Source organism: Amphiprion ocellaris, chromosome 22 (genome assembly GCF_022539595.1).
Source record: "Amphiprion ocellaris isolate individual 3 ecotype Okinawa chromosome 22, ASM2253959v1, whole genome shotgun sequence".
Lineage (NCBI taxonomy): Eukaryota > Metazoa > Chordata > Actinopteri > Pomacentridae > Amphiprion > Amphiprion ocellaris.
Genome location: NC_072787.1, coordinates 2330343 through 2354526, shown reverse-complemented (window position 1 = coordinate 2354526; position 24184 = coordinate 2330343). Strand labels below are relative to the sequence as shown.

The window sequence follows — 24184 nt, the reverse complement described above, 5'->3', positions numbered from 1 at the left end:
GCAAAAAAAGACAGTGGCTAAAGTCTGCATGGAGAATTTTTAAAAAATCAATGAGAAGCTAAGATGAAAGCAGGCTGAGATGGAGATACATTAGCAGGAAGAGGAAGCGTCAGAGAAAAGGAAGATGAGGCAGAAACAGAGAGAGAGCAGACGGGGATAGAACTAGTGTTACTGATGAAGACACTGCAGTGGTCATATTTCACATTGCCTCGTACACATCACCACTTCCACTGCGTCAACATGGCCCCAGTCTCCACATAGGCCATCCATAATGCTGCTTAGCTCCTCATTCCTGCAGACAACACAAATCCTAATGGATGGCCCAGCATCCTACCTCTCTGCAGGCTCATCTCTTTCAGGGATAGAAGAAAAGTCTGGATATCTTTCACACTACCTCACTAGTTTAATTCAAGACATCGTGGTTTTAATTTTCTCTCTGTGATCTGGGTCTCAGCTCCACTGATCCTTTGTGGCGATGAGGAAAACAGACATTGTGGTTGTTGCTAAGCAACACACCCACACCATCTTGAATCTCCGCTGCCTTTCTCTCCAGATTCCTCTTTGACAACATGATACCACAATCCTCTTATTAAAGGTTATGATAGTAAACAGCTACTTGCATTTTATTGTAAACATGTTGAGCATGAAAAGTGAGCAAAAGTTTACATACAACTGTAAAAAATGCGCATTTCATGGCAGTCTTGAATGACTCCTTTAACTCTGAATTTATGATGGAATCATTGAAACCAATGCATCTTTACTACAAAAGAAAAACAATCATGCAAATTGGTTCTGTCAGGTTTATTATAGGTCTTTTGGAAATATGAGAACAGCAGCTGGGTCAAAAATATAAATTCAGCAACATTAATATTTGGTTAAACGTCCATCAGCCATTTTCACGCAAACTAGGCAGTTTAGTAGCCATCCATAAGCTTCTGGAAAGTCCCCCTTTTTCATTATTGAATTTACAACAGCCTCAGAGCATAATACTACCACCACCATGCTTGAGGTTAGGTTTGATGTTCGTGGTTAAAGGAGCTCATCTTCTCTCCTCCAAGCTCAGCTCTGGTCATTGTGGCCAAATAGCTCATTTTTCTTTCACCTGACACAGAATTTCCCTCCAAAATGCCTTTTATTGTTCAGGTGATCAACAGCAAACTTCAGCCGAGCCCTAAATTGCCGCTTCTAGAGGAATGGCTTCCTTCTAGCATGGCAGCCTCTCAGCTCATGGTGATGTAGAACAAGCTTGACTGTGGACACTAACACCAGTGTTCCAGCAGCTTCTAGTTCATTGCAGACCTGCTGTTTGGTGATTCTTGGATGACTCTTGACCATTTTGACCAATTTTCTGCCAGCAGCAAGTGATAGTCAGTGTTTTCTTCCTGATCGTGGCAGTGACACAACTGGACCGTTCACTTTTTACTTTCAAACAGTTGTTTTGCACACAATTTTGTGACCTTTACCTGTTTTAAATAGCTCCAAATGACTTTCCTGGCTTGTTCAAGTTAATGAAGTGCTTCATCAGATCTTTGCTAAGCACCTCAGACTTTGTGTTTGTGACTGAGTCTAATGATTGGATTAAATGGGTCCTATTTAAATTGCCTTAGAGGAGTCAGCAGCTGTAGTTAATCACCTATGAGAAATTAAGAGACCACGCCACTAAGAATATTTGATTAACACAGCTTTCTACATCACCAAAGGTAGTAATGCAAGGTTCTGCCAGTACATTTTTGATTCAGCAGATTTTGTCATATTCTAGAAGAGCTATAATAGATCTATGGAAGAACCAAAATGCATGACTGTTTTTGTAACAAAGACACATGTTACAGTGATTCCATCAGAGATAATTCAGAATCATTGGAGAGCGGATTCATTGGAAACTCAAGACTACAATGATATACATGGTCTTTACAAGTGTATGTAAACTTTTGTTCATGACTGTGTCAATATGAAGGCATTTCCCCGCCAGACTTAAGCTTTTTGCACACAAGAAGGACCTCAATTATAACTGTTAAAATAAATTATTATTAATTTGATATGATACTCAATATACAATTTGCCACACCAGTTAAATATTTAAAAATTATTTGTTGTGCTTTTGCCAATTCATTTGACTTGTTGTACCTCATCAGGTATTGTTGTACTAAAATGACAATCTGTGAAGGAAAGATCACTCTGGTTGTAGAGCTCTACAAACTATGAAGGATCCTGAGTGGATATTGGGTTATTTTGTGGGGTTCTGAAACCAAGAGTTTGGCAGAAGCTGGTATATTTCATACTTTCATCACGTAATTCAGCGGATCTATGATATCCTTGAAATGTTCTCTTAATGTTAAAATAAGTGAGGGGACAATAAAACAATATAAAGTAGGCCACAATGTTGTTATTCCTGACGTTTACTAAAAAAAAAGTACAGTGTATACATTTTCAATCATTTAAAACTGCAGTAAGCAGTTTCATAACAGTTTTTTTTTTTTAATTCAGGCATAAAGTAACATCCAATATTTCAAGTCATCAAATGAATTTATGTTCAACAGCCACTTTTCCTTCACCTCCACCAGCACTGGTGTGAGGTGTAGTGAAAGCATTCCCATGTCTGAAATGTATTATTTTATTTATTGCTTTTGGACATTTTTGAAAAATATTCATATGTCCTTTATTCTAAAATCATTAAAGCTAGCGTGAACCTTTACATATATATGAATATCCCTTACATTCATGCCCTTACCCAACCAATTTACCCAATGCTATCAGCTCCAAGTAAATCCCTTCACAGTATACCAGAGGTTTATCTGCTGTCTATCAGGACTGTTGCACTGCTAATGATCCATTTTACATCAACCAGCAATGACTGGCTTGCAAGACCTGAACTGAGAAACAGTTATAAAGATGGAGACAGAGATGGAATAAGCTACAGCAGCAACAAGGAGTACAGCAGAAAACCTTTCTGATAATCCAGATTAAAAAGCAACTCAGTCCAAAGAAAGGACTACAGGTCGAAAAAGAAAGTTGTAGGAACACATCAGCAGCGTTTATGTAATCGCTCTGAGTGCCAGAAAAGGAAGACAAAAGTCTCTGCAGCATTTATTGTATACCAAGGCTACAGAAAACAAATACTTCATGATTTAACAGCTTGGAAGTTTTGTCTTGAGACTAATTAGCTCTAGCGCTACAACTACTGCTATTGTTCTTATACCTATAGCTTCCATGATTTCATGACAAATTTAGTATAACATTCACAGCATTAGTTCAATCAGCTCAACAATAATGTCATGTGATACTCTCTTTTCTAACAAAAATGCAGTTTGTTCATTCCTTAATTACTCTCAGTTCACTCCACTTTACTGTCTACAAACCACTAATTTACTGTCGCTGAAATTTCACTCTTCCTGTAAATATTTGTAATGAATGCCAAAGAAAAGGATGGATTTACCTTTTTGATCAAGCGGCTTTAATTTGAAAGATCTGTTTAGGAAGTATTGAGCGTCATGGACAGTAGCTTTATAGCAATCAAAACCAAAAGCTAACTACAAGCAGCTTGAAATGAGCAGTGATGAAATCAGGATTTCTGTCTGGAAGACAAACTCAGCAGAGTGGTGAATATCATGTGACTGTTACACAAACGTTTATGTAAAAATGGACAATTATTGTGCGGCAGGTAATAAATGAGGAGCATCTCACAAAACAGGCCAGCTTGCTACTGTAACAGATTCTATATAAACTTAGGGTGAAAGCCTTTCTTTAATAGTTGGAACTGGGGTACATAAATAAATAATAAAGAACAAAAAGACAGAAATAGCTACTTGACTTGGTAATGTTTGCATGCTACCACTTTATACTTTCATATTATCTAGAAGAGTAAATAGCGGTGTTAGGTCTAACCAGTGATAAAATAAGCTGGTCGGATCAGAACACATATGAACCCTTTGATGCACAGCATGGGTCCAGAGATGCCCATTTTCATTGAATATGGGTCACTGTTGACCCATGTTGTGCATCAAGGGGTTAACTCTGTCTATTCAGTTCTCTTGAACTTGCCAAGGTGGATGTTTAAAATACATTCAGCAGTGGTTATTTGAGAGCTGAGGGGCTGTAAAAGCTTCTCCTGGAGTGTGTTACATTATCTGAAAGAACACTGTTTTGTCAAGCTAGGTTCATGCAAACCTGAAAAAAAATATTTTCCCGTACTGTTTCAGTGCAAAAATACTCAGTGACATGGGACACTGACATGGTACTGTTGTTGTTTTTAAGCTGTAAGGTCGGCAATACTCAGTATTTTTCAACAAGTCCTGTGTGCAGAACTGAGTCAATTAGAAATGCAACCTGCAGTAAGGTAGATCTTAGTCTTCTAGATGACTGAGCTCCGTTGTCCAAACATGTTATCTCTTCCTGTGTGAATGACAATTAAGAAAAAAAAACTACAATGGCTAGCTATTTTGGGAAATTACTGAGCCTTTTCAAAGATGAGACTATGTATCTGTGAACCAGTGGGTTGGGGGTCGAGGGCCACAGTCAGGTTAGGAAATGATAAACAGTCCATCCAGGAATTCGCGATGTTGTGATTGCAATAATTAACGCAAACTCAACCAATCTCTGTGAATTCTGCGGGACCTTGCAATTTCGTCCAATCGCTGCAACTTTTCCGCAATTTTGGCCCACCTCCCATGAGTTCCACCAATCATAGCAGTCCCCAGGGCAAACAGAATGCACGTATGTCGTTGAATTCACTGCCTTGTTTTTGGTTTGAAGATCCAGACGTGTGATTTTAATGTCTCTCATTTAGCAACAAAAACTACCGCTGAAGACTGTGCAGAACAATGAATTCCCTGATGTTCTTCACCAAAGCGGAGCCAAACTCTTTTACACCCGTGCAAACGAAAATCATCGACTGACAAACATTTTTCTACCACCAAACGTATTAGGAGAATGGCTGAAAGGAGCGGACCACAGACCAGACAGATCACCATGACGACATCTGTTGCATCCAAATCTGTTGGAGCTCTGAAAGAATGGAAGTAAGTTAGATTAATTATTTGACCTGTCAAGCTGTGTGTGTGTGTGTGTGTGTGTGTGTGTGTGTGTGTGTGTGTGTGTGTGTGTGTGTGTGTGTGTGTGTGTGTGTGTGTGTGTGTGTGCGTGTGCGTGTGCGTGTGCGTGTGTGTGTGAGAATAAGTGTGTGCCAGGATGTGAAATTAACTTTTTAAGCTACTGACAGATATGTCCAAATGTGATTCATTCAATAATAAATGATCATTCAGTGGCTTAAATCTACCAACCACGTCTTGTTAAACCAGTATCTGGCTGCTGCTAATTTCCCACCATGGTGTGCCAGCTTTTGTGTAAATGGGTTGGAGTGTTAAAGAATTAATTTTGGGATACATATTGTCAATTAAAATGTTGAAACGTGTTGTAAAAGCTGGAAAAATGCAACTTTTTAGCAATTGTCACTGTCTCCTGCAATTTCATCGCAACAAATACGTTTAAAACATCGCAACTTACATCGCAATTTTTTAGAAAAGCCAACGTGCATTCAGGCATTTTAAGGACGCAACAATCTGGAAAAAAGACCGCGAAATCCTGGAGGGCCCGGATAAAGTATGGTGAGGCTGACTAACACATTGTTTCTGTATTTCTTTTCATCAAATGTGTTGACAATTAATAAATAAAATCATACATAATAACACAAGTTTCATTCCGAAAGCACCACAACTTGAACTCTACCGCCTAATTGTATAGAGTAGAGTGAAATCAATGAGACAGATGTATCTTATAGGTTGGACCAATCAGACAAACGGTGTCTGTAGAGTCATTCCTGACGGCAGCAGAGAAACACACAACATGCAATGCTCATATGTAGTAAATTTCACCTGTTTACATAATCTGTGATCACACACAGGAACAGACAACATCCACTCTCACACAAAACGCTTCTCCTCCTGGTTGTACCTGTGTTTTGCTGCTGCCATCTTGGACACCCATCAATCCGAGCTGCCCTGCTCATGAACAGGACAGTCCTCCTCTGTTCCTCTGGGTTTCAGTTTATATGCTCACTCTCTCCGTCCAGTAGCATGGGTCTGTCGTGTGTGTGTGTGTGTGTGTGTGTGTGTGTGTGTGTGTGTGTGTGTGTGTGTGTGTGTGTGTGTGTGTGAGACAGAGTGTGTACTGGTCTCTGTGTGCACTCTACTGGAAAGCCAGCAGGAACATGAGCACCACGTTGATGATGATGAGCAGCATCATGATGAGGAACACCACCACCTTCTGGGTCTCTGGGGGGAGGTTGCAGCGCAGCATGGTGTTGAAGAATCCCATCCTCTGCCTGCTCCACCTCCCAGAACCGCTGCCACGAGCCATCAGTCCCTTGGCCTCCCCCTCTTCCTCCTCCTCAGCAGCAGCAGCACCCCTCCCCCGTCGTCTTTCCCTCAGCGCTGAGCTTCCACACCACACCGCGTCGCCTCGTTCTCCTGCTCGACTGTCTCCGTCGCTGTCCTCTAGTGCTGCTCTCCTCCTCTCGGCTCCGGCGGTCGCCTCCTCTGCTTCTCCTGCCACTTTGCCGATGCCCAGCGTTGCCCCGGCCTGCCAGTGGAGGCTGGGTGCCTATCTGTGTCAGTATGTGTGAGTGGATCTGTGAAGCTATTCCTGTGGTTCGTCCTGAGTCTCCCCCCTCCTCCTCCACCTCCACTCCCTTTCGCCTCTGTTCCTGGGGAACAGGCACCTCTGCGTTCTTTCTTCTTTCTGTCTGCCACCGATTTAGTCCTTCTTTTCCGTTTGGTTCCTCTGCTCTCTCTCGGTCAGGATGTCAGGATAAAAGATGAAGGAAGGGATGCTGCATCTCTCTGGTACATGATCATGCCTCCTCCTCTTCCCCTTGCTCTTCTCTTTCTCTTCTTTTTCTCCGTCCGTCTGCTCGTTTTCCAGCACGTTCTTCTCGCACTCTAGCCTACATACGCTTCGCTGTTTCTACCTCTCAAAGCAAGCGGCCATTTGTTCTCCCTCTGGCTTGCTTCTATCTCTCTATCTCTGCCCACCCTTCCTCTCCTTTAATAGATCCTTCTAAAATGGTGCTCGATGCTCTGCCTGGAGCTGTGCTACCTCAGCCATCCATCTAACTACCAGGATCACCCTCTTTTCTTTTTTTCTCCCCTTCCTTCCTTTCCTTTTTTGGTGTGCCCACCCTTGCATAGCTCACAGCCAATCAAAACGCAGAGTGTGTCAGCACATCCTGGATACCAGAGTAGTTGAGGCAAGGCCATAGCAACCCCTGGGAGGGAGAGTAGCAGGGAGGGGGGGTACTACAGAGAAGAAAAGACAGATGTGTGTGTGTGTGTGTGTGTGTGTGTGTGTGTGTGTGTGTGTGTGTGTGTGTGTGTGTGTGTGTGTGTGTGTGTGTGTGTGTGTGTGTGTGTGTGTGTGTGTGTGTGTGTGTGTGTGTGTGTGTGTGTGGGCACATCTGCAGGGGTATATTGCTGAATGATTATATTATTATAGATTTAGAATGTCCTAACAAGTAACAGATTCATCCAAAATTTGATAGTAGTGCAAAAGATGAGCTCCATTAGAGACACACTAACCCAACATTGACTGATGGACTTCCCTACCCAAGTCCATTTAATTATACAAAACACTACATTTTGCCACACAAATAGACCGTATCCTTACATTTTAAACATTTCCTGAAACAGCAAATCCCTGTAGTGTCTATAAAAACCTTACTGAAAGAAGACAAAGTTGTGACTTCTAGCAGAAAATGACTCAAAAGAGCATTTCTGCTGCTAAATCCTGTGATGGTGGTAAAATTGTGACTCCAGGGGGCGCTGCTGCACAGATATTACTTTGGATAAATGGTTACTGAGCACCAATGTTAATTTGTCTGGGTGAGGAAAAGGTCAAATGCATGACATTAATTACCAATGCACATTTTTGTACGGATCAGTTACAACAACAAAATGATTCTCCATGTTCTTCTGAGTTCTGTGTGTGATGTAAAAACACACAGCTTGACTCGTTATGTTCTGACTGGGCAGGATAAGTTATTATTATTATACGCAGTAAAAGGAATTCTGCTGTTGTTACACAGCCATAAATACATGCAACTTTCTCTCTGTCTCATATGGATCCTGCTGCTGTCTGATGCTGCAGGTGTTTAATAAACTCAGAAAAAAGACTACATACACTTGGAAGCAACAAACTAAACTTTAACTCCTGCTAACATTTTGTGAAAACTGAGATTCCCCATTAGTGCGTCTTAATAAACAGACCGGCTACAGATTCTGTTTTTTCAGGTGGTAATAGGTGTGAAATTGTAGATCAGAGTGATTTTGGCAGACAAACAGTGTCTCTGTAATGTTTTTGGACCAATATTGCTGTTGAAGTGTGGAAAAAGTTTATCCCAAATAGCTTCACGCAACTTCAAGTATGTTGCTTGTTTATCTGTTAATGTGACAGCATATAGGGTAGACTTGCCTCGAGTTGAAAGGAATGCAGAAACGTTACTAGGCCTGACCTAGAAAGATGCCCGTCTCAACTCTGATGGAAACGTGACCATGGTTCTAATTCTGATACATTCAGTTGCTGTTGGTATTTCAGCCTGAATGGGGCTTTTGATTATTTCTAGCATTTCTAGCATCTGTGGGGAAATAATATTTAGCAACAATCAAAGTATATATTAAACAATTATTAAGAAAATGTAGTAGCCACCTGACTGAACCAAACAGTGAGATGGTCCAGTCACCTGATTGGTGAGTCCCAGTCTAATCCAGCCTCCCTGTTACACTGAACAGGTACAGAGGATGAGTTGATCACTTCTTAACGATGACTCCCATCCTCTATGGAGTGAATTTCAGCTTCTTCCCTTTGGACGGAGGCTTTTAGTCCCAAGGTGCAGAACAAAACGCTATAAAAACACCTTTATTCCCTTCGCCATCACTGAGCTCACCATGAAGTAGTGACATCTGCACTTTATTTCACTTTATTCTATTTAGTTATCCTATTTCTTAGCCCGATTTGTTATTGTGACTTCAAAATTTTATGTTGTTATCCTGGTTTTTATCCCAGAGATTGCTTTTATTTCCTGACGATTTTTTGCTGTGTTCTATTTTTACTTATCTTGATCTTACTTATGTGATCTTATCTCTCTACTTCCTTGCTGCTATATTGGTGTACGGCGGAACACTGCACTTTATTGACTTGTCACTCGATCAAGTAGCTGCCTGTCAGCTTCAATGTGTGTTTTGTAACGGAATGCCAAATGCTATCATTTGTTTTTGCAAAAGAAATCTACCCACGGGTATTAATAAAGTAACCTTGACCTTTCCAGCCTTGAACAATGTTCATGGATCTTCAGGCAGCAAACTGCCTACCAGCTTCCCCAAGGAAAGTAAGGACCGCTTTGTAGGTCCAGACAGGGAAAAACAGCACAAACATGTCCACTGTCCACACTGTGAGTGCTTGGTAAAAATAAATAAAAATAAAGAAGAACTCACCAAATTATTCATTTTTGGTGACTGTGATGGTTGCTCAGTCAGACGACATTGTTTAGAGAGATTTTAGGGGGGAAATCAAAGTATACCTGAAAAAGTGGAGTGACTAATATGATGCAAATTTCACCTTTCCATATGTACTTAGTTAATCATGATGAGACAAATAAATTAATGTATAGTAATTTCTCCACGTGTAGAAAATACTATAAATTCTTCTGAGGTTCCCTAATTCCCCTACTATTACCTCGTCCTCATAGTAAAGCTTTGACAAAGCATTTTTCATGATTAGCATGTAGCAACTGACCTGGTAACGTCAGGGAGCCTTTGTTTTTCCTGGTAACGCCTCTCAAAGGACCTGACCTCAATTTGCAGCTGGAAGCACCACTGCAGACCTACAGCACGCTCCTCTCACTTAGTTCCACACAAATACATGACAACATCAAATTCAAAACAGTGAAAATTCCTACTGCAGTGTGAGGTGATATGTTCAGATTGTCCCTGAAACAGCTAAATATACCGAAAAGAATAAAATCCTCACATAGATGAAGATGGGCCCGCAAACACACACAGCAGAAACATCTAACTACAGGCATACAACATTTAACCAAACTCTTCTGAGTCTTCATTATTGACAGATTACCAGAAGTCACACAGCAACATTACAACTTCTTCGGCTATCATTTCTTGATTTTGACTTTTGTCATCTCCTCTGTCTTCCTAATTGCGACTCAAAGTTTGATCTTAGTACACCATCTTGAAGGATGTCTCAAAGAGTTATGACACACAGCTGAAATATATATATATATATATATATATATATATATAGAGAGAGAGAGAGAGAGAGAGAGGGGAGAGAGAAAGAGAGAGAGAGAGAGAGAGAGAGAGAGAGAGAGAGAGAGAGAGAGAAGAGAGAGAGAGAGAGAGAGAGAGAGAGAGAGGGAGAGGCACACAAAACACTGTGGAAGAAGGACTGCAAAATGTGCCTAAAATGCAAATAGCATCTGTATATTCTGCCACTGAATTAAAAGTTAGATTATAAGTTATCGTGAATGCTTTCATTTGACAGAGATCATGAAATATAATGGTAGGCTATAAAGAAATGATGGACAGATGATGCACTGACATTCTTGCACTGCACATCTCTGCACTTTTAAACTTTATTTTTATTTTTATTTTTTCTGTTAAAAAATTTTGCCACCCTTGTATATATTGTAAATAAAGCTGCTGTAACAATGTAAATTTCCCCTGGAGTGGGGAGAAATAAAGAACTTTATCTTTATCTTATCTTATCTTATGTAACTGTGTCACATGTCACTTTAATATGACGTCTCTAAAGCAAGGATATCTTAATTTGTTAAATGCCTGTTGGTTTGTCTCCTCTCTCGTTGTGCCTCTTCCTCAACTCTTCTGCTCACATCTCAGAAGGGAGGAGAGGAGGCAAGGACAGGAATCAAGGATGTGCAAAATCAGAAATGAACAAAGGGGCTCATGTCCCTAGATAATATACACCAGTGACCCACAGGGTGGCAGCGAAGTGCTGACTCTGCATGGTTTGGTTGCTTTTCAGAGAGAAGAAGTAAGCTGGGCGACATGCAGCTGCTTCCTTGGAGATCTATTTTCACTGGCTGTCTGTGTGTAGCCATCAATCAATCCAATGCAGTGAGAACACAGGCACAAACGAGCAAACAATTAGAACTCTATTTCCTCGATTTCATACCTGATTTCAGTAACAAATTGATATCTGCATGATTGGATTTTTTGGTCAAAGGGTACTTTGAGCGAACCTTTTTTCAGTGCAGAGTTTTGTCTGGACGGTATACAGTATATCAGCCACTATGCATTATAAAGCTTCACTGAGGAGCCAGGAGAGCGCATGTATCTGCTGTGTACATAACATTCTACTGAGTCTGTGCATGAACAATCTGTAGCAGGCATCCATGACAACCAGCTACCCAACAACCCCAGAGCTTTTTGCCACCATAGTCTAGCCCTCTGCTGAAGACCAGCTCTGTTTCTCTTCCTACCATCCTCACACTGCATTTATCCAGGACTCAGCACACAAACGTACTACCAATTAACTTCAAATTTTTAAAAGCTTTTCACTTCATGCAGTTTTCTGTCCATTCAGTTTTCTGAAAAAAACTGTTGGAGATGATGCTGAAGATGACCAGAGACCGACCAACCCTAACCCTTAGCAAATCTGTCTAACAACCACCACTAAGACAGACATTTTAGTTTAAAATATCTTCACAAGGGTGTGCTTTTATTTGTGGAACTGGGGAGAGGTGTGCTAGTTAGGTTCGTTTTTTTTTTTTTTTTTTTTTTATCACTAGAGGTCGACCGATATGGGATTTTCAAAGGCCGATGCCGATACCGATTTTTTAAAAAAATTTCAGCCGATGGCCGATATCTAAAGCCGATTGTAGAAGCCGATTTTTAAGGCCGATATCCTTTTTTTTTTTTTTAAAGCACATCGATTACAAAAGGCAATTTAAAAACTAAAAGTATATACGTGCATATATTACAAATTAAATACACTAGTAGAACTCTAACATTTATTGAACACAAAAAGTGAAAAAGTACAATAACATAAAAAAATACTTAAAGTTTACAAAAAATACAATTAAAAAGTAACCTGAAAGTGGTTAGGGTTAGGCTTGTTGTTGCCTGGCTCACTCACTCCACTCTCTGAGTGCCGGGGGTCCTTCTAAGGGAAAAGCGGTCGCGGCAGCTGTCCGTACGGGTGCCTGATCACAAATCGGCTTTTTATTTTTATTATTTAAACACATTAACGTTTAATTGTAGAAACTACGATGTCCCCATTGGTAGAATTGAAAATTCAGTGAACTGAAAAACAACACTTGTGCAATAAGATTTGACATTTAGCACCTTTAATCTGCAGTCAAACTCTCTTCATGCATGGAAATCACAGAGCTTAAACTCCTAAACTGGGTTTTGTTTACCTCATTGATGGCTAGCTGCTCTCCTCCACCACCTCCTGGGTGTCCAAAACGATGTCCAGAACTGCGAAACTCTTCATACAGAAGATCCTCCTCGCTGCCGAGCTCATCCCCCAGCCCCGCCTTCTCTGATGGCCCGTCAGGAACAACCACCGCTGAGAAGGGATGGAAGCAAACACATGAGTTCATCTGATTAACTGATTCACAAATTAGGGTTGTACTCCAATGTAAAACTGCAGGTTGATATATTTTTCACCGGAGAAAAACTTTAAATAAATGAGCAGGTATGGTTTCAGAGAGATAAACAAACCGATGCATTGACTACAGTGCTAAGGAGGAGATAAGAATAATGGAATGGAATAATGGATTCTGAATAAGCCAGGTAATTCTAAAGGAAAATATCAGGACATCCGTCCGTGTGCTCATTTTTAAGTTTAGATCATACAGCAGGACAACAATCCTCAGCATACAAGTCGCTCTACCAAGGAATTGTTCAAGAAGAATAAAGTTAATGTTTTTGAAAAGCGAAGTCAGAGTCTGCAACTTAATACAATAAAATGTTGTGGAAGTTATGGAATCAGTTCATGAGAGGAAACTTGGCAGCATTACTGTTGTCTAGACACTAATGTACTGGTTTGTGTGTTATTTTAAGAAATAATTTTTGTGTCTCATTAAAGACAAAAAAACAACATTTAAAAAAAAAACAACAATATTTGCTTTATATTAACTTGCTGGTTTGAGTATGTGGTTGAGTTGGTGACAACAGTTCCACATGCAGTTGGTTAGTGTAATTAATTTGTAACAACAAATTTCTATGGGAGAACTGGTCTGTGTTGTCCAATCTGCTCTAAGTGATGTGGGGATCTCCACTCAGGAAACACTGACTTATATTTAGACCCAGCTTGAACTTATTTGCATCAACTAGGACGCCTTGTAAGGGATTACAGATACTGACAGTACTGAGAACTGAAGTATTACCAGAGAGGTCTCAGAGAACCCTGGGGTCCAGCTGCACCCTGTCAATGACCCTGTCATGAGAAGTGTTTCCTCACTGTGGAGATCTTTCATCATCCATGGCACTATGCAACGTACAAGAGTGCAAAGAGTGCACAAGCATGTTAGTTTTTCAGTATAGATGCCTGCTGTTACTGGAGGTCAGATATTGGTTAGTCAGAGTTACTCACATTTGAAAAATGATGTATAGAATGGAGATAAGCTGACTTCTGATATAAGATTGCTAATAATGGAAGGTAGGCATAAAATGTCCTCTGTGAGCCTCATTCCATAATAATTTGAAGTTTTTACAAAGCGGGCTTTCACAAGATATCCTTGGAAATGTCTGAAGTCACAGTTTGCAGCTACCTAGCTGATGAGCTAAAAATACTTTTGCTGTCACACCTCAACATTGGTGTCACCCTCGGCTGCCTTGCCAACAGCTGTTGCCACAGCAGATGTATTCAGGGTGACAAATCACAGTGGAGAAACAGAGAGATATAATAAAGGAGCATGTAGAGCTCCCTGGCTGATGTCGAATATTTGCACAAGACTCACAAAAGGTAGGGCTAGGCTGGAAATAAAAGTGAGTGGGAATTAGTTTTTTCTGTTTACTAAGCAGGACAACATGCATCCCTCTGAAGTGAACATCTGGCTCACCAAACTAAATCAAATATTCTCTTCTGAATGCATGCAGAACCATCTTAGATATAATGTAACACCACAAAACAATTCCATCACCGCCATTATCAGGATTGTGGAAGTTGCAGGTGTTGCTCTGATGGGGGCAGTGTTAGACACCCTGACAGAAATACATGATGCTCTACAGAGATGGAGCAGCTCTAGGTAAACACAGGTCTTTACTCATGTGCAGAGAGTTCCTGCAGCAGCGCTTACAGAAGCATGGACTCAATGAGGAGGAACAAAGCACTGCTCTGCTCTGCTAACGAGGGGCTCCTAAACAGCAATGACAACAACAAAAGCTACACCAAAGGCTCAAAAAGCAGAATGGATGATCAATGAGACCAGTCAAACATAAACACAGAATGAAAACTAATATATAATAATTACTCAATATTTATAGTGCTTCTTAAGAGGACAATATTGTCTTTAAAGCCCTGATTGTGAGTTTTATATAGCCTGGCGTGTGTCAAAGACTTTATATTTTTGTGATAACCAAAAATATAAAAAACTAAATTGAAAATAGTCTGTGGCATCATTTCAAGGCTTAAAATCCTAAACACAAATGAATATTTAGTCATTATGATTAGGACTGATGAGGATTAAAAAAATCAGTATTTGAAAGTGACTAATAATAATATGTAACATTTTTTGGCACTGTTTTTGACATGGACATTTTGTTACGTCACTGTGTAACGTTTTTTTTAACTGCCACCTCAATAAGAACCAACACATATGCGCATGATCTCAACACAGAAACTTCTGAATCAAAGTACACAGCAAAATGAACAGTTCCATGCACCTGGGTTTGAAGCTTTTGAGATTATAAATACAGAAAGTTTCTGTTTCTTATCATCAACATTACCTGATTGAGTTAATATTTACAATTTGCCAATACTGAGTCCTGAACCAATACCATTTTCCCAGATGATGCACACTACAAGTACATTAATGTTACTAAAAACAATCCAATGTACAGTATCTGCTTGACCACTGAATAGCTTTGAAAAGCATTTAAAAAAAAAAAAAAAAAGACATTTCTGCACCCAAGCTGCTCCTTAATGTTATGTAGACCATCACAAACCTTGTTGTAAAACTCCAGTAGAGCACTGTGTAAATGTAATGTGGTGAAAACCTTTATTCTCTACTACAGGGGGTCCTCGGTTTAGGATGTACAGTGTTTTATTGTTACGTCAGAACTGGTTACGTGGAACTAATTGGTGAGTGGAGCAGATGAATATGTCGTCACGCGGCACTATAAGACAGCTTTGTTTACATTCTCTGGTTGGACGCCACCTTGGATTGTGCTACATTCACTAACTTTTTGCCCTTTATTATGGCTCCCAGCATAAGTCAGACTCTTCTGATGGCAGTGCGTCTAAGAAAAGGAAAGCCGTCTCCATCAAAGTGAAATTAGGTATAATAAAATGTTCAAGTTGTAAAAACAATGCAACATATTCTGTTATCTTCTTGTAAAATGATTCATACATGCATGAAAGTCATTGGTATTCATGACTTTTCCAAAGAACTGGTTGATATCGTGATGCACGTAATGGCTTTGTTTACATTTTCACCGGAGTTCCGACTTACCTCAAAAATTGACTTACAGTGATGGGTAGGAACGGAACTCCAACGTAAGTGGAAGACCCCTGTATAGCAATGGACTGTTCATGCAGTGTGAAGGAGACAATTACCCTCTGAGTAGAAAATGTATTTCTCCCTATAAAATGATCCTGCAGTATGTGTTGCTTTACTGCAGTTTTGCCCTGAGTTACCTGAAAGGACTCCCTGCTGAGCGTTAACTTTTCAGGTGCCGTATCAAATATATAGTGCTGAGTGCAGCTCTGTTACTACTGCCTCTCTAAATGTTCACTTATTACAAGTGACTCGAATTGCTTTTGTTTTCCGACACGTCTACATGTACGGCAACAAACTGTGCTCGTTTTCAGCACTCCAGTCTGGTAGGTGGTGGTACTGCACCTTTAAGCTGGTTTTCCAACTGTCAGTCAAACCAAAAAAAAAGAAGCAAAAGAGGAGGAGGTAGAATAATTGCATTCTTCCCTTACAACACGTGTGGCAGCAGACATAAAAAAGGATCATCTCAGTAAAGCAAATACTGATTAGTTTAAGCTGCCTAATTGGTTCCAATCTCAATCTTCTGAGATCAGATCAAGACATCCATAACACTCAGTATACGCTGAAAATTACGGGGAAAATTTTTAAATAAAATTATGAGACATGACCAGTTGAGGTTGAGGTTGACATTGTTCTTTTGTAGAGCCGAAGCCATAAAAATTTCAGAAAATTACATTTCTATAGTGTCATGCATTTAAAGTAACAGATTTTCTTTTGTTTTCCACGATGACTGGATAAAACTGAAATTGTACATCAAGCTGTGTAGTTGGTTGATCTTATTCAATATTATATTTCTCAGTATGATTTATTAATTTACACCCTGACATGGAGTCGGGACAACTAAATCATTTGATGAAGAGACAATGATAGTAGTGTCGTAGTAGTGGTTTGCTGACTCAAAATCGTGTGTTTGAAGAGTTTCAGTTAGGATTCAGAATACATCATAGTACAGAAACAGCACTAGTGAAAGTCACCAATGATCTTCTGATAGCCTCAGACAGTGGACTAGTTTCTATACTTGTTCTGCTGGATCTCAGTGCTGCATTTGATACAGTTGATCACAGCATCTTATTACAGAGAGTGGAACATGTGATTTGGATTAAGAAAGCACACTAAACTGGTTTATTATATTCCTTGGACAGATTCCAGTTTCTTCATGTTAATGATGATTCTTCCACTCACACCAGAGTTAATTATGGAGTTCCACAGAGGTCTGTGTTAGGACCAATATGATGTACTTTTTACATGTTCTCCTTTGGCAATGTTGTTTGGAAAGACTGCATAAATTTCCACTGTTATGGAGATGGCACCTACTTACATTTATCTATGAAGCTGAATGAAACCAATCAGTTTGTCAAACTCCAGGCATGTCTGAAGGACATAAAGGCCTGGATGACCTGTAATTTTATACATTTAAATTCAGACCAAGTTGAGATTATTGTATTTGGCCCTAAATACCTCAGAAATAGAACCTAGATAGTATCCAGATAGTTACTGTAGATGGCATTGCCTTGGCCTCCAGTTCTACTACAAGGAACCTTGGAGTTATTTTTGACCAGGATATGTCCTTTAACTCACACATAAAGCATGGCCTTCTTTACTTGCAAAATATTGTCAAAATCAGGTAAATCCTGACTCAGAGGGATGCTGAAAAGCTAGTCCATGCATTTGTAACCTCTAGGATGGACTATTGTATCCAAACTGGTTGAGGCAGATGTCCTCCCACCCTGAGCCTGGTAATGTCTGAGGGTTTTTGTTGTCATCAAGTGCTTGCTCAAAGGAAAAAAGAAAGGAAACATTGGATTTGTTTGTTTTCTCTGTTTAAAATTTCTAAGGTTTTCGTCTTACCATGTGAAGTGCCATGAGATTAAGTAAGTTATGAATTGGTGCTATATAAATAAAATGTATTTGAAAACCTGACTGTAGAATGTAACAGTGCCAGGAGAGGGGCTTACCTGTGCTGTGCTATTATCTACTGAGAACAAAAGCAATCAGCGTCACCTACTGAACAGTGGCAGCTTCAAACAGGACTCTGTCACTCATGGCTGCCAGGATGAACTAAATTGCACTGTTTACTGTTTTTTTCTTGCTTGGCTGGTCAGCCTGTCCTTGAGAAATGTGTGTGTGTTCAGAGCGAGATGGGGATGAAATCACAGAAGAGAACACTGATTTAAATGGGTGTGTGTGGAACCGCAGAACACTGAAGCAAAGCATGTTAGTGAGTTTGGACTGTAGCATTTAATCATCCTGAGCCTCTGAATGTAGGTTAGCCATATTAGTGGATCAGATCTGTCAGCGCAGGGAACATTCAATAGCCACTGGCACGTGTGTGTGTGTGTGTGTGTGTGTGTGTGTGTGTGTGTGTGTGTGTGTGTGTGGTCAGCTGAGGAATTCAAGCATAACAGTTGCATTTTTGTGTGTGTGTGTGTGTGTGTGTGGCACGTGTCTAATGGCAGTGTGTGACCAGACAGCCATGCACAACTGACTGCACTCACCCAATAGCCTGCTAACCAGGACCAGGAGGAGAGATGTGTGTTTCTATCTGTACCTTGAGGGATAAGGCTGACAACATTCTATTTGCTTCTTCTTTTCAGCACATGCAATGCATGCAGCCAAACTAAAAATCTAATGTATCTCACTAAATTATTGAGTTTTTATCAACTAATATATCTCCTCCCTCATTGCCATACAGCTCCACTGTTGTCCAAAACATAGCAGTGCGTGACATTGTTCAACTGAGTGACATCTCATCTCTCATCTCATTTTCATCAATTCTTACTGCCTGACTCTGTCCATCACAGATGAACTCTATTTCTTCCGATAATTGGTTTTCCTATTCAGTTTTGTATGAGCAGTATGAGCCGGATGCTTGTCAAAACACTCTTCGTTATTTGAGATGTCTCGTACACACTGCAGATGTGATGAATGAATGTGAGTTTACATTTTAAGATGTTTATGGAAGTACACTACTAGTCAAAATTTTGGACACAACTTCTCATTCAATGGTTTTTATTTAATTATTTTATACATTGTAGATTAATACTGAAGACATGAAAACTATAAAAGAATACATATGGGATTGTGTAGTAAACAAAAAAAGTGGGAATCTTCAGTATTAATCTACAATGTAGAAAATAATACAAATAAATAAAAAGCATTGAATAAGAAGGTGTGTCCAAACTTTTGACTAGTAGTAGTACCAGCTCCCAGTTTGGGTTCTGGAGGCGGACACCCTCTCTATGTTTAAGACCAGGCTTAAAACCTTCCTTTTTGACAAATCTTATAGTTAGGACTGACTGGGGGACCCTGAGGGGGTCAGCTGGAGTCTTCCTCTTGGACGTCCCTTAGTTCTGCCCCTAGTTCTGCTGCTATAGGCCTAGACTGCTGGGGAACCTCTCTGGATGCACTGAGCCCTTCTCTATCTATCATTATATTTAATATATATACCATTATTGCATTACACTCACTCTGTTTCTCCCTGTGTCCTTTCCCTGAGTGTCCCTGATCCCAGAGCTGGATGCTTCAGATCTGTGGTGGTTCTCCCACCAACTGGTCTAGTCTCCATCTGTGGGATGCTGCTGCTGCTGACCTTCCTCCAGCCCACTGCTTCCAGCTGCACATTTCCCCCAATCTACTCTGCATCACCCTCACTATACTTGATATGCTCACTGTTTGAATTTTACTACCAGCTATATATGTAGTGTATTTAATGCCAGAGCCGTACACCATAACAGTGAACTATGAATCAGTTTCAATGTTAGCTTCTACTTTGTATGTATCATCTATCTTATCATACATGTATCCAACTGTGTGTTATATGTTCCTTGTTCCCCACCCACATCTTCTCCCATCCCTCCCCCTCTACCTCCATCCCTCTATCTCTACCTCTTCTGTCCCTCTCAACCCACCTGGCCAGCAGCAGATGGTTCCCCCACATTAGAGCCAGGTTCTGCTCGAGGATTTTTTCCCCGTTAAAAGCGTGTTTTCCTGCCACTGTCACCTTAGGGCTGCTCTGGGGGTTCAGGCATATGGATTCTGTAAAGTGTCTGGAGACAACTTGACCTGTAATTGGCGCTATATAAATAAAATTGAATTGAATTGAATTGAATTGAATTGAACTGACTTGTGTATATTTTAAAAGTCAATTGAGTCTGAAGGGCTTAAAATAGCATTTTAAATCAAGTTTGCAAGCACAGATTTTAAAAATGTGGCATTATAAAAAAAGATGCTTTATATGTTTTATGTAATACTTAAATCTAATTTACTCATCGAACTAAATGAATGGACTGGGCCCAACTCAGAGACCCTGTGAGATACTGATGAATGCGATCCACAGCACTAATACTGCATCCTTTGTTGTCAAAATCAGAATGATTCCTGAAGCTACTTTGTTCAAATGAGCAAACATCTTTTATGTTTGGGTGCAAAATTATTTCAGCTACTTATACACACACAAAAAAAACAACAAAAAATAGTGCAAGTGAAAGTGTTACCCACATTTACACATTTCAGAACATTAAGATGCATAGTTCAAAACCAGAATACTTTCTGTAAGTATCTATAGGTTAAAAGTGTCTCCCTTCATGGTGACCTTTGCTCTGTACCACTTTTGTTCTTGGGCTTCCAGAATTTTGACGGTAAATTCAAAAACAGTCAGCAAATGATCCAGTGATTCCTTGCAGCCCATTAACATACAGGGCAGTGAAAAGTATTTGCCTCCCCACAGATATCTTCAATTTTTGATCACTGAACTTCTCAGAGCACATACACAAAGTTAGTAAAGAAAGCAGCTGAATAGGTGAGATACAGTGGCATCACTAAAATGATATTTATCAGCCTGCAGACTTTCCTGAGAAACTTGCCCACAGTCCATAGCAAAATTGGTCACATATAAATATGATTGACCTGCCCCTTACAAAAAGTGCACAAATGAAGCATGGATGAAGGGAAGAAATCTGCAAAGCAGTTTATCTACAAGAACAGATCTACAGCGGATGCTGTCTTGGTTGCACTTCATACAGCCCTAACCCACCTGGAGCAGCCAGATACCTACATCAGGATGCGCTTTGTGGATTTCAGCAGTGCCCTCAATACTGTAATCCCCCATAAACTGGTCCATAAACTCACCAGCTTTGGACTCTCCACCACACTATGTTCATGGATTATGGACTTTCTGACCAACAGGCCTCAGAATGTCAGGATGGGGAGCCTGACAAACAGAACCATAATCATTAACACAGGCACACCACAGGGGTGTGTTCTTAGTCCAGCACTCTTCACCCTCTTCACCATGGACTGTGTCCCCACCCACTCCTCCAACACCCTGACAAAGTTTGTCGATGATACCACGGTGGTAGGCCTCATCAGGGACAACAACGAGATCTGGTACAGACAGGAGGTCCAACATCTGGTAGGGTGGTGTGCAGACAATGACCTGGTCCTCAACACTACCAAGGCAAAGGAAGTCATCATAGACTTCAGGAGGACCAGGGGGGTCGTACAGTCCCCACTTCATATCAGTGGAGAAGAGGTAGAGAGGGTGAACTCAGTCAGATTCCTTGGCATTAACTTTACCAAGGATCTGACATGGACACTAAATGCCTCCAACCTGGTGGAAAAAGCCCAGCGAGCCAGCAAAGTTTCACTGTAGAAATGCAGTGACAATAAATTTCCTTGAATCTGTAGGTGACAGTGTATTGCTGCTTGCTGTTGTGGTAATTTACATTTGTAGAGTTGTTGTGTTTTGAGTCAGACATAAGGATCTACAGATGTTTGTGGTTTTCCTGTCAGTCGTTTGCTAAAATGTACATTTGTAACGTCACAAACAGGGAGTGTTCAACTGAGCAGCTGATTAAACAGCAGAAAATACACGAGGCCAAATTCACTTGGTTTTTACTGCAAATAAACTGTTTCCTTGCAATGTGTGCTGTCACGACAGTGTGCTCTATTTCTTCTTTTTATTTAATTTAGAGCTCACACAAACTCACACATTCAGCATTGCAACTGTGATGTCATGTAGGTCTGGAGGCTTCAGTGCCTTTAGGGCCTTAGTTTGAAGGGATAGGTCCTATATACAGAACTAGTGCTTCACAACTATTCCCTTGTCAGATTCACTGTACGTCAGCCATAGCACTCCAGCATTTCTTTGTTCGCCTGCCTATGATGAGACACTGATCTCAGGCCAGCTCTTTTGTTCACTTTGCCTGCCTGATTCGTCTCTGACTTTTACCAGTCAACTCAAACTTTACTTTATCTGCCTGTGTGCCAAAGTTCTAAGTCAGGCAGGTCATGAAACATGAGCTGTCAGATGATCATCTATGTTGGAAACAAACCAACAGGAAGTACAACATTATCAATTCTAATATGATGATGGTTTCAGGAAATCAAGAGCCATTCTGTAACAAAGCAGAAATATCTTTCAAAACATCCCGCTATCCATGACAAATTACTTTAGGCTGTTTCAACCATGACTTGCCTTACATACATTAAATATAATTTGTTGAAGAAACAGTTCAATTGGAAGACTAATTTTAAGCACCATCAGTTTCTAGTTCAGATCCCCGCCTTAAACCCAAATCCAATAACAAACATCTATTTTTCTATCACCTTGCATTCTAGTGTGTTCTGGGGGGGAAAAATAGGGACAATGGTCGAGTCAAAGATGGAAAGTAAGATAGCTTCATTCTGTGTGAAAATGAGATGTAATGTTTGGTGTGTTTGTACAGCAGCTGCAGCACTTATGCATCAACAGAGCAAAGAAATACAAGACTGCAGCAGACTGCACACACACACCCACACACACACACACACACACACACACACACACACACACACACACACACACACACACACACACACACACACACACACACACACACACACACACACACACACACACACACACACACACACACACACACACACAAAAGCCTGTAGTGAATCATTCAAGGTGACCTTGGAGAGTTTCTCAGCAGTGCAGTTTAATGAAAGGCTCACTCTTTCAAAATGCTGACCTTGCTAAAAATGTCCTTTTCCAACACTTATTCTAACACACATCTTTAAACACAGTACACTGAGTGCACATTCCTTGAAAAAGTCAGCATTATTATCATCACAACTTGAATGCGTATTGTCATTAATCATTTTTAGTTGACATGTAATGAGGGAGACTGGCTAAAGTAATTTTATTGTGGCAAGCTATATGTCATTGTATATTGCAGCACATTACAAATAAAAAAAGGTTACACATTATGGTGCAAAACTGTAGAGTTAAACTGGAAAATTGATGATAAAAATAAACAAAAGAGAGGCAACTGCAAAAGCAACTGGATCATACTTGTTCTGTTGTCTGACAGCAGAAACAGAGAAATATGTCAATGAGAACAACTTTTTTGGAAATTAGGTTGTATTAAAATACAGTAAAGTGGGCACAGAGATAAGGAGAGAAGCAAAAAGACATGAGGTTGTTGCCATGGTGTGTCATAGAAAGTCTGCACAGCAACCCACCTTCTTGTTCTGTGAAAATTTGAAGTACTGCCACTCTTTCAAAGCATTTGCTCTATGGAAATGTTCACTTTTACCTCAGTTGGACTTTGCTGCCACCACCATTGTCAGCAGCCCTGAGCCAAACATGACTGACATCCTGAAGTAAAAATGATACAGTGATAAGGCTTAAAAACAACCACCATCAAAAACCATTCACAGGTTGAAGCATCACGATGGGGCCAAGAAATACCTGAAGACATTTCAAAGGTTTTTTTTAGACAGGTGTCAGGCACCACAGAGCAGGAGTGGACTCCTATCATTAAAGGTGTTAGACTGCTGAGAGTTTCAGGAATACACTTTCTTCAGGCAGTGGTACAGAAAGTCAACTATAGCAAGCAACTCAAAGATGACTGAACGTTAACCAGGCCCCCTCCTGTACCTGACTTACATCGGACTTGTCAGCCCTTCTCAAATGTGAGATTTACAAAGAGAGAGCCTAATCCCTCTCTTCAGACAGCACTTTGGAGGCTGCCTCGTCAAACGTTTTTTGTGATGGAAGGTTCATGGCAAAAGGGGAGACAAACTAGTCATTGTATATCTTTAGAAAGGCCAAAACGTAACTTCATTGTTATTTTCTGTGACATATTTGTTGCTTTCTTTAAAAACTGAGAATGAACTAGTGAGTTGGGAAAATGTTTTTGTAATTTAGAGGACTAATAAGTATACGCTTGTGTATATTCCCCCAAGGAAGACAAAATTCATTTCTCATTTAAAAGCTAAGAACAAGTTGATAATATGTTGGAATGGTCTGGATTGAGAGAACTGTGTTGTATTTTTCAACAATCAAAAGAATCCTGTGAAATTCAATTCGCCTAATAATTGTGTGAACGGCGTAAACCACAGTAAGTGTACATAGTGTATGAAGACCACAGCGTACAGAAACCCCACTCAGAC

The 24184-nt window shown here is 40.3% G+C and overlaps 1 protein-coding gene across 8 annotated transcripts in view; it reads right to left on the bottom strand.

Annotated features, from left to right (window-relative positions):
- Positions 1-24184, bottom strand: part of arhgef4 (Rho guanine nucleotide exchange factor (GEF) 4) — a 117572-nt gene that overhangs the window by 21394 nt on the left and 71994 nt on the right. For 7 of the 8 annotated variants that reach the window (XM_055006977.1, XM_023299997.3, XM_035943787.2 and 4 more), the window contains one exon: positions 12440-12591. In XM_055006977.1, the coding sequence (XP_054862952.1) occupies positions 12440-12591 (152 nt within the window). Of the gene's footprint in view, positions 1-5946; positions 6188-12439; positions 12592-24184 lie in introns of those variants that run through there. The other variant, XM_023299999.3, reaches the window with a different exon arrangement.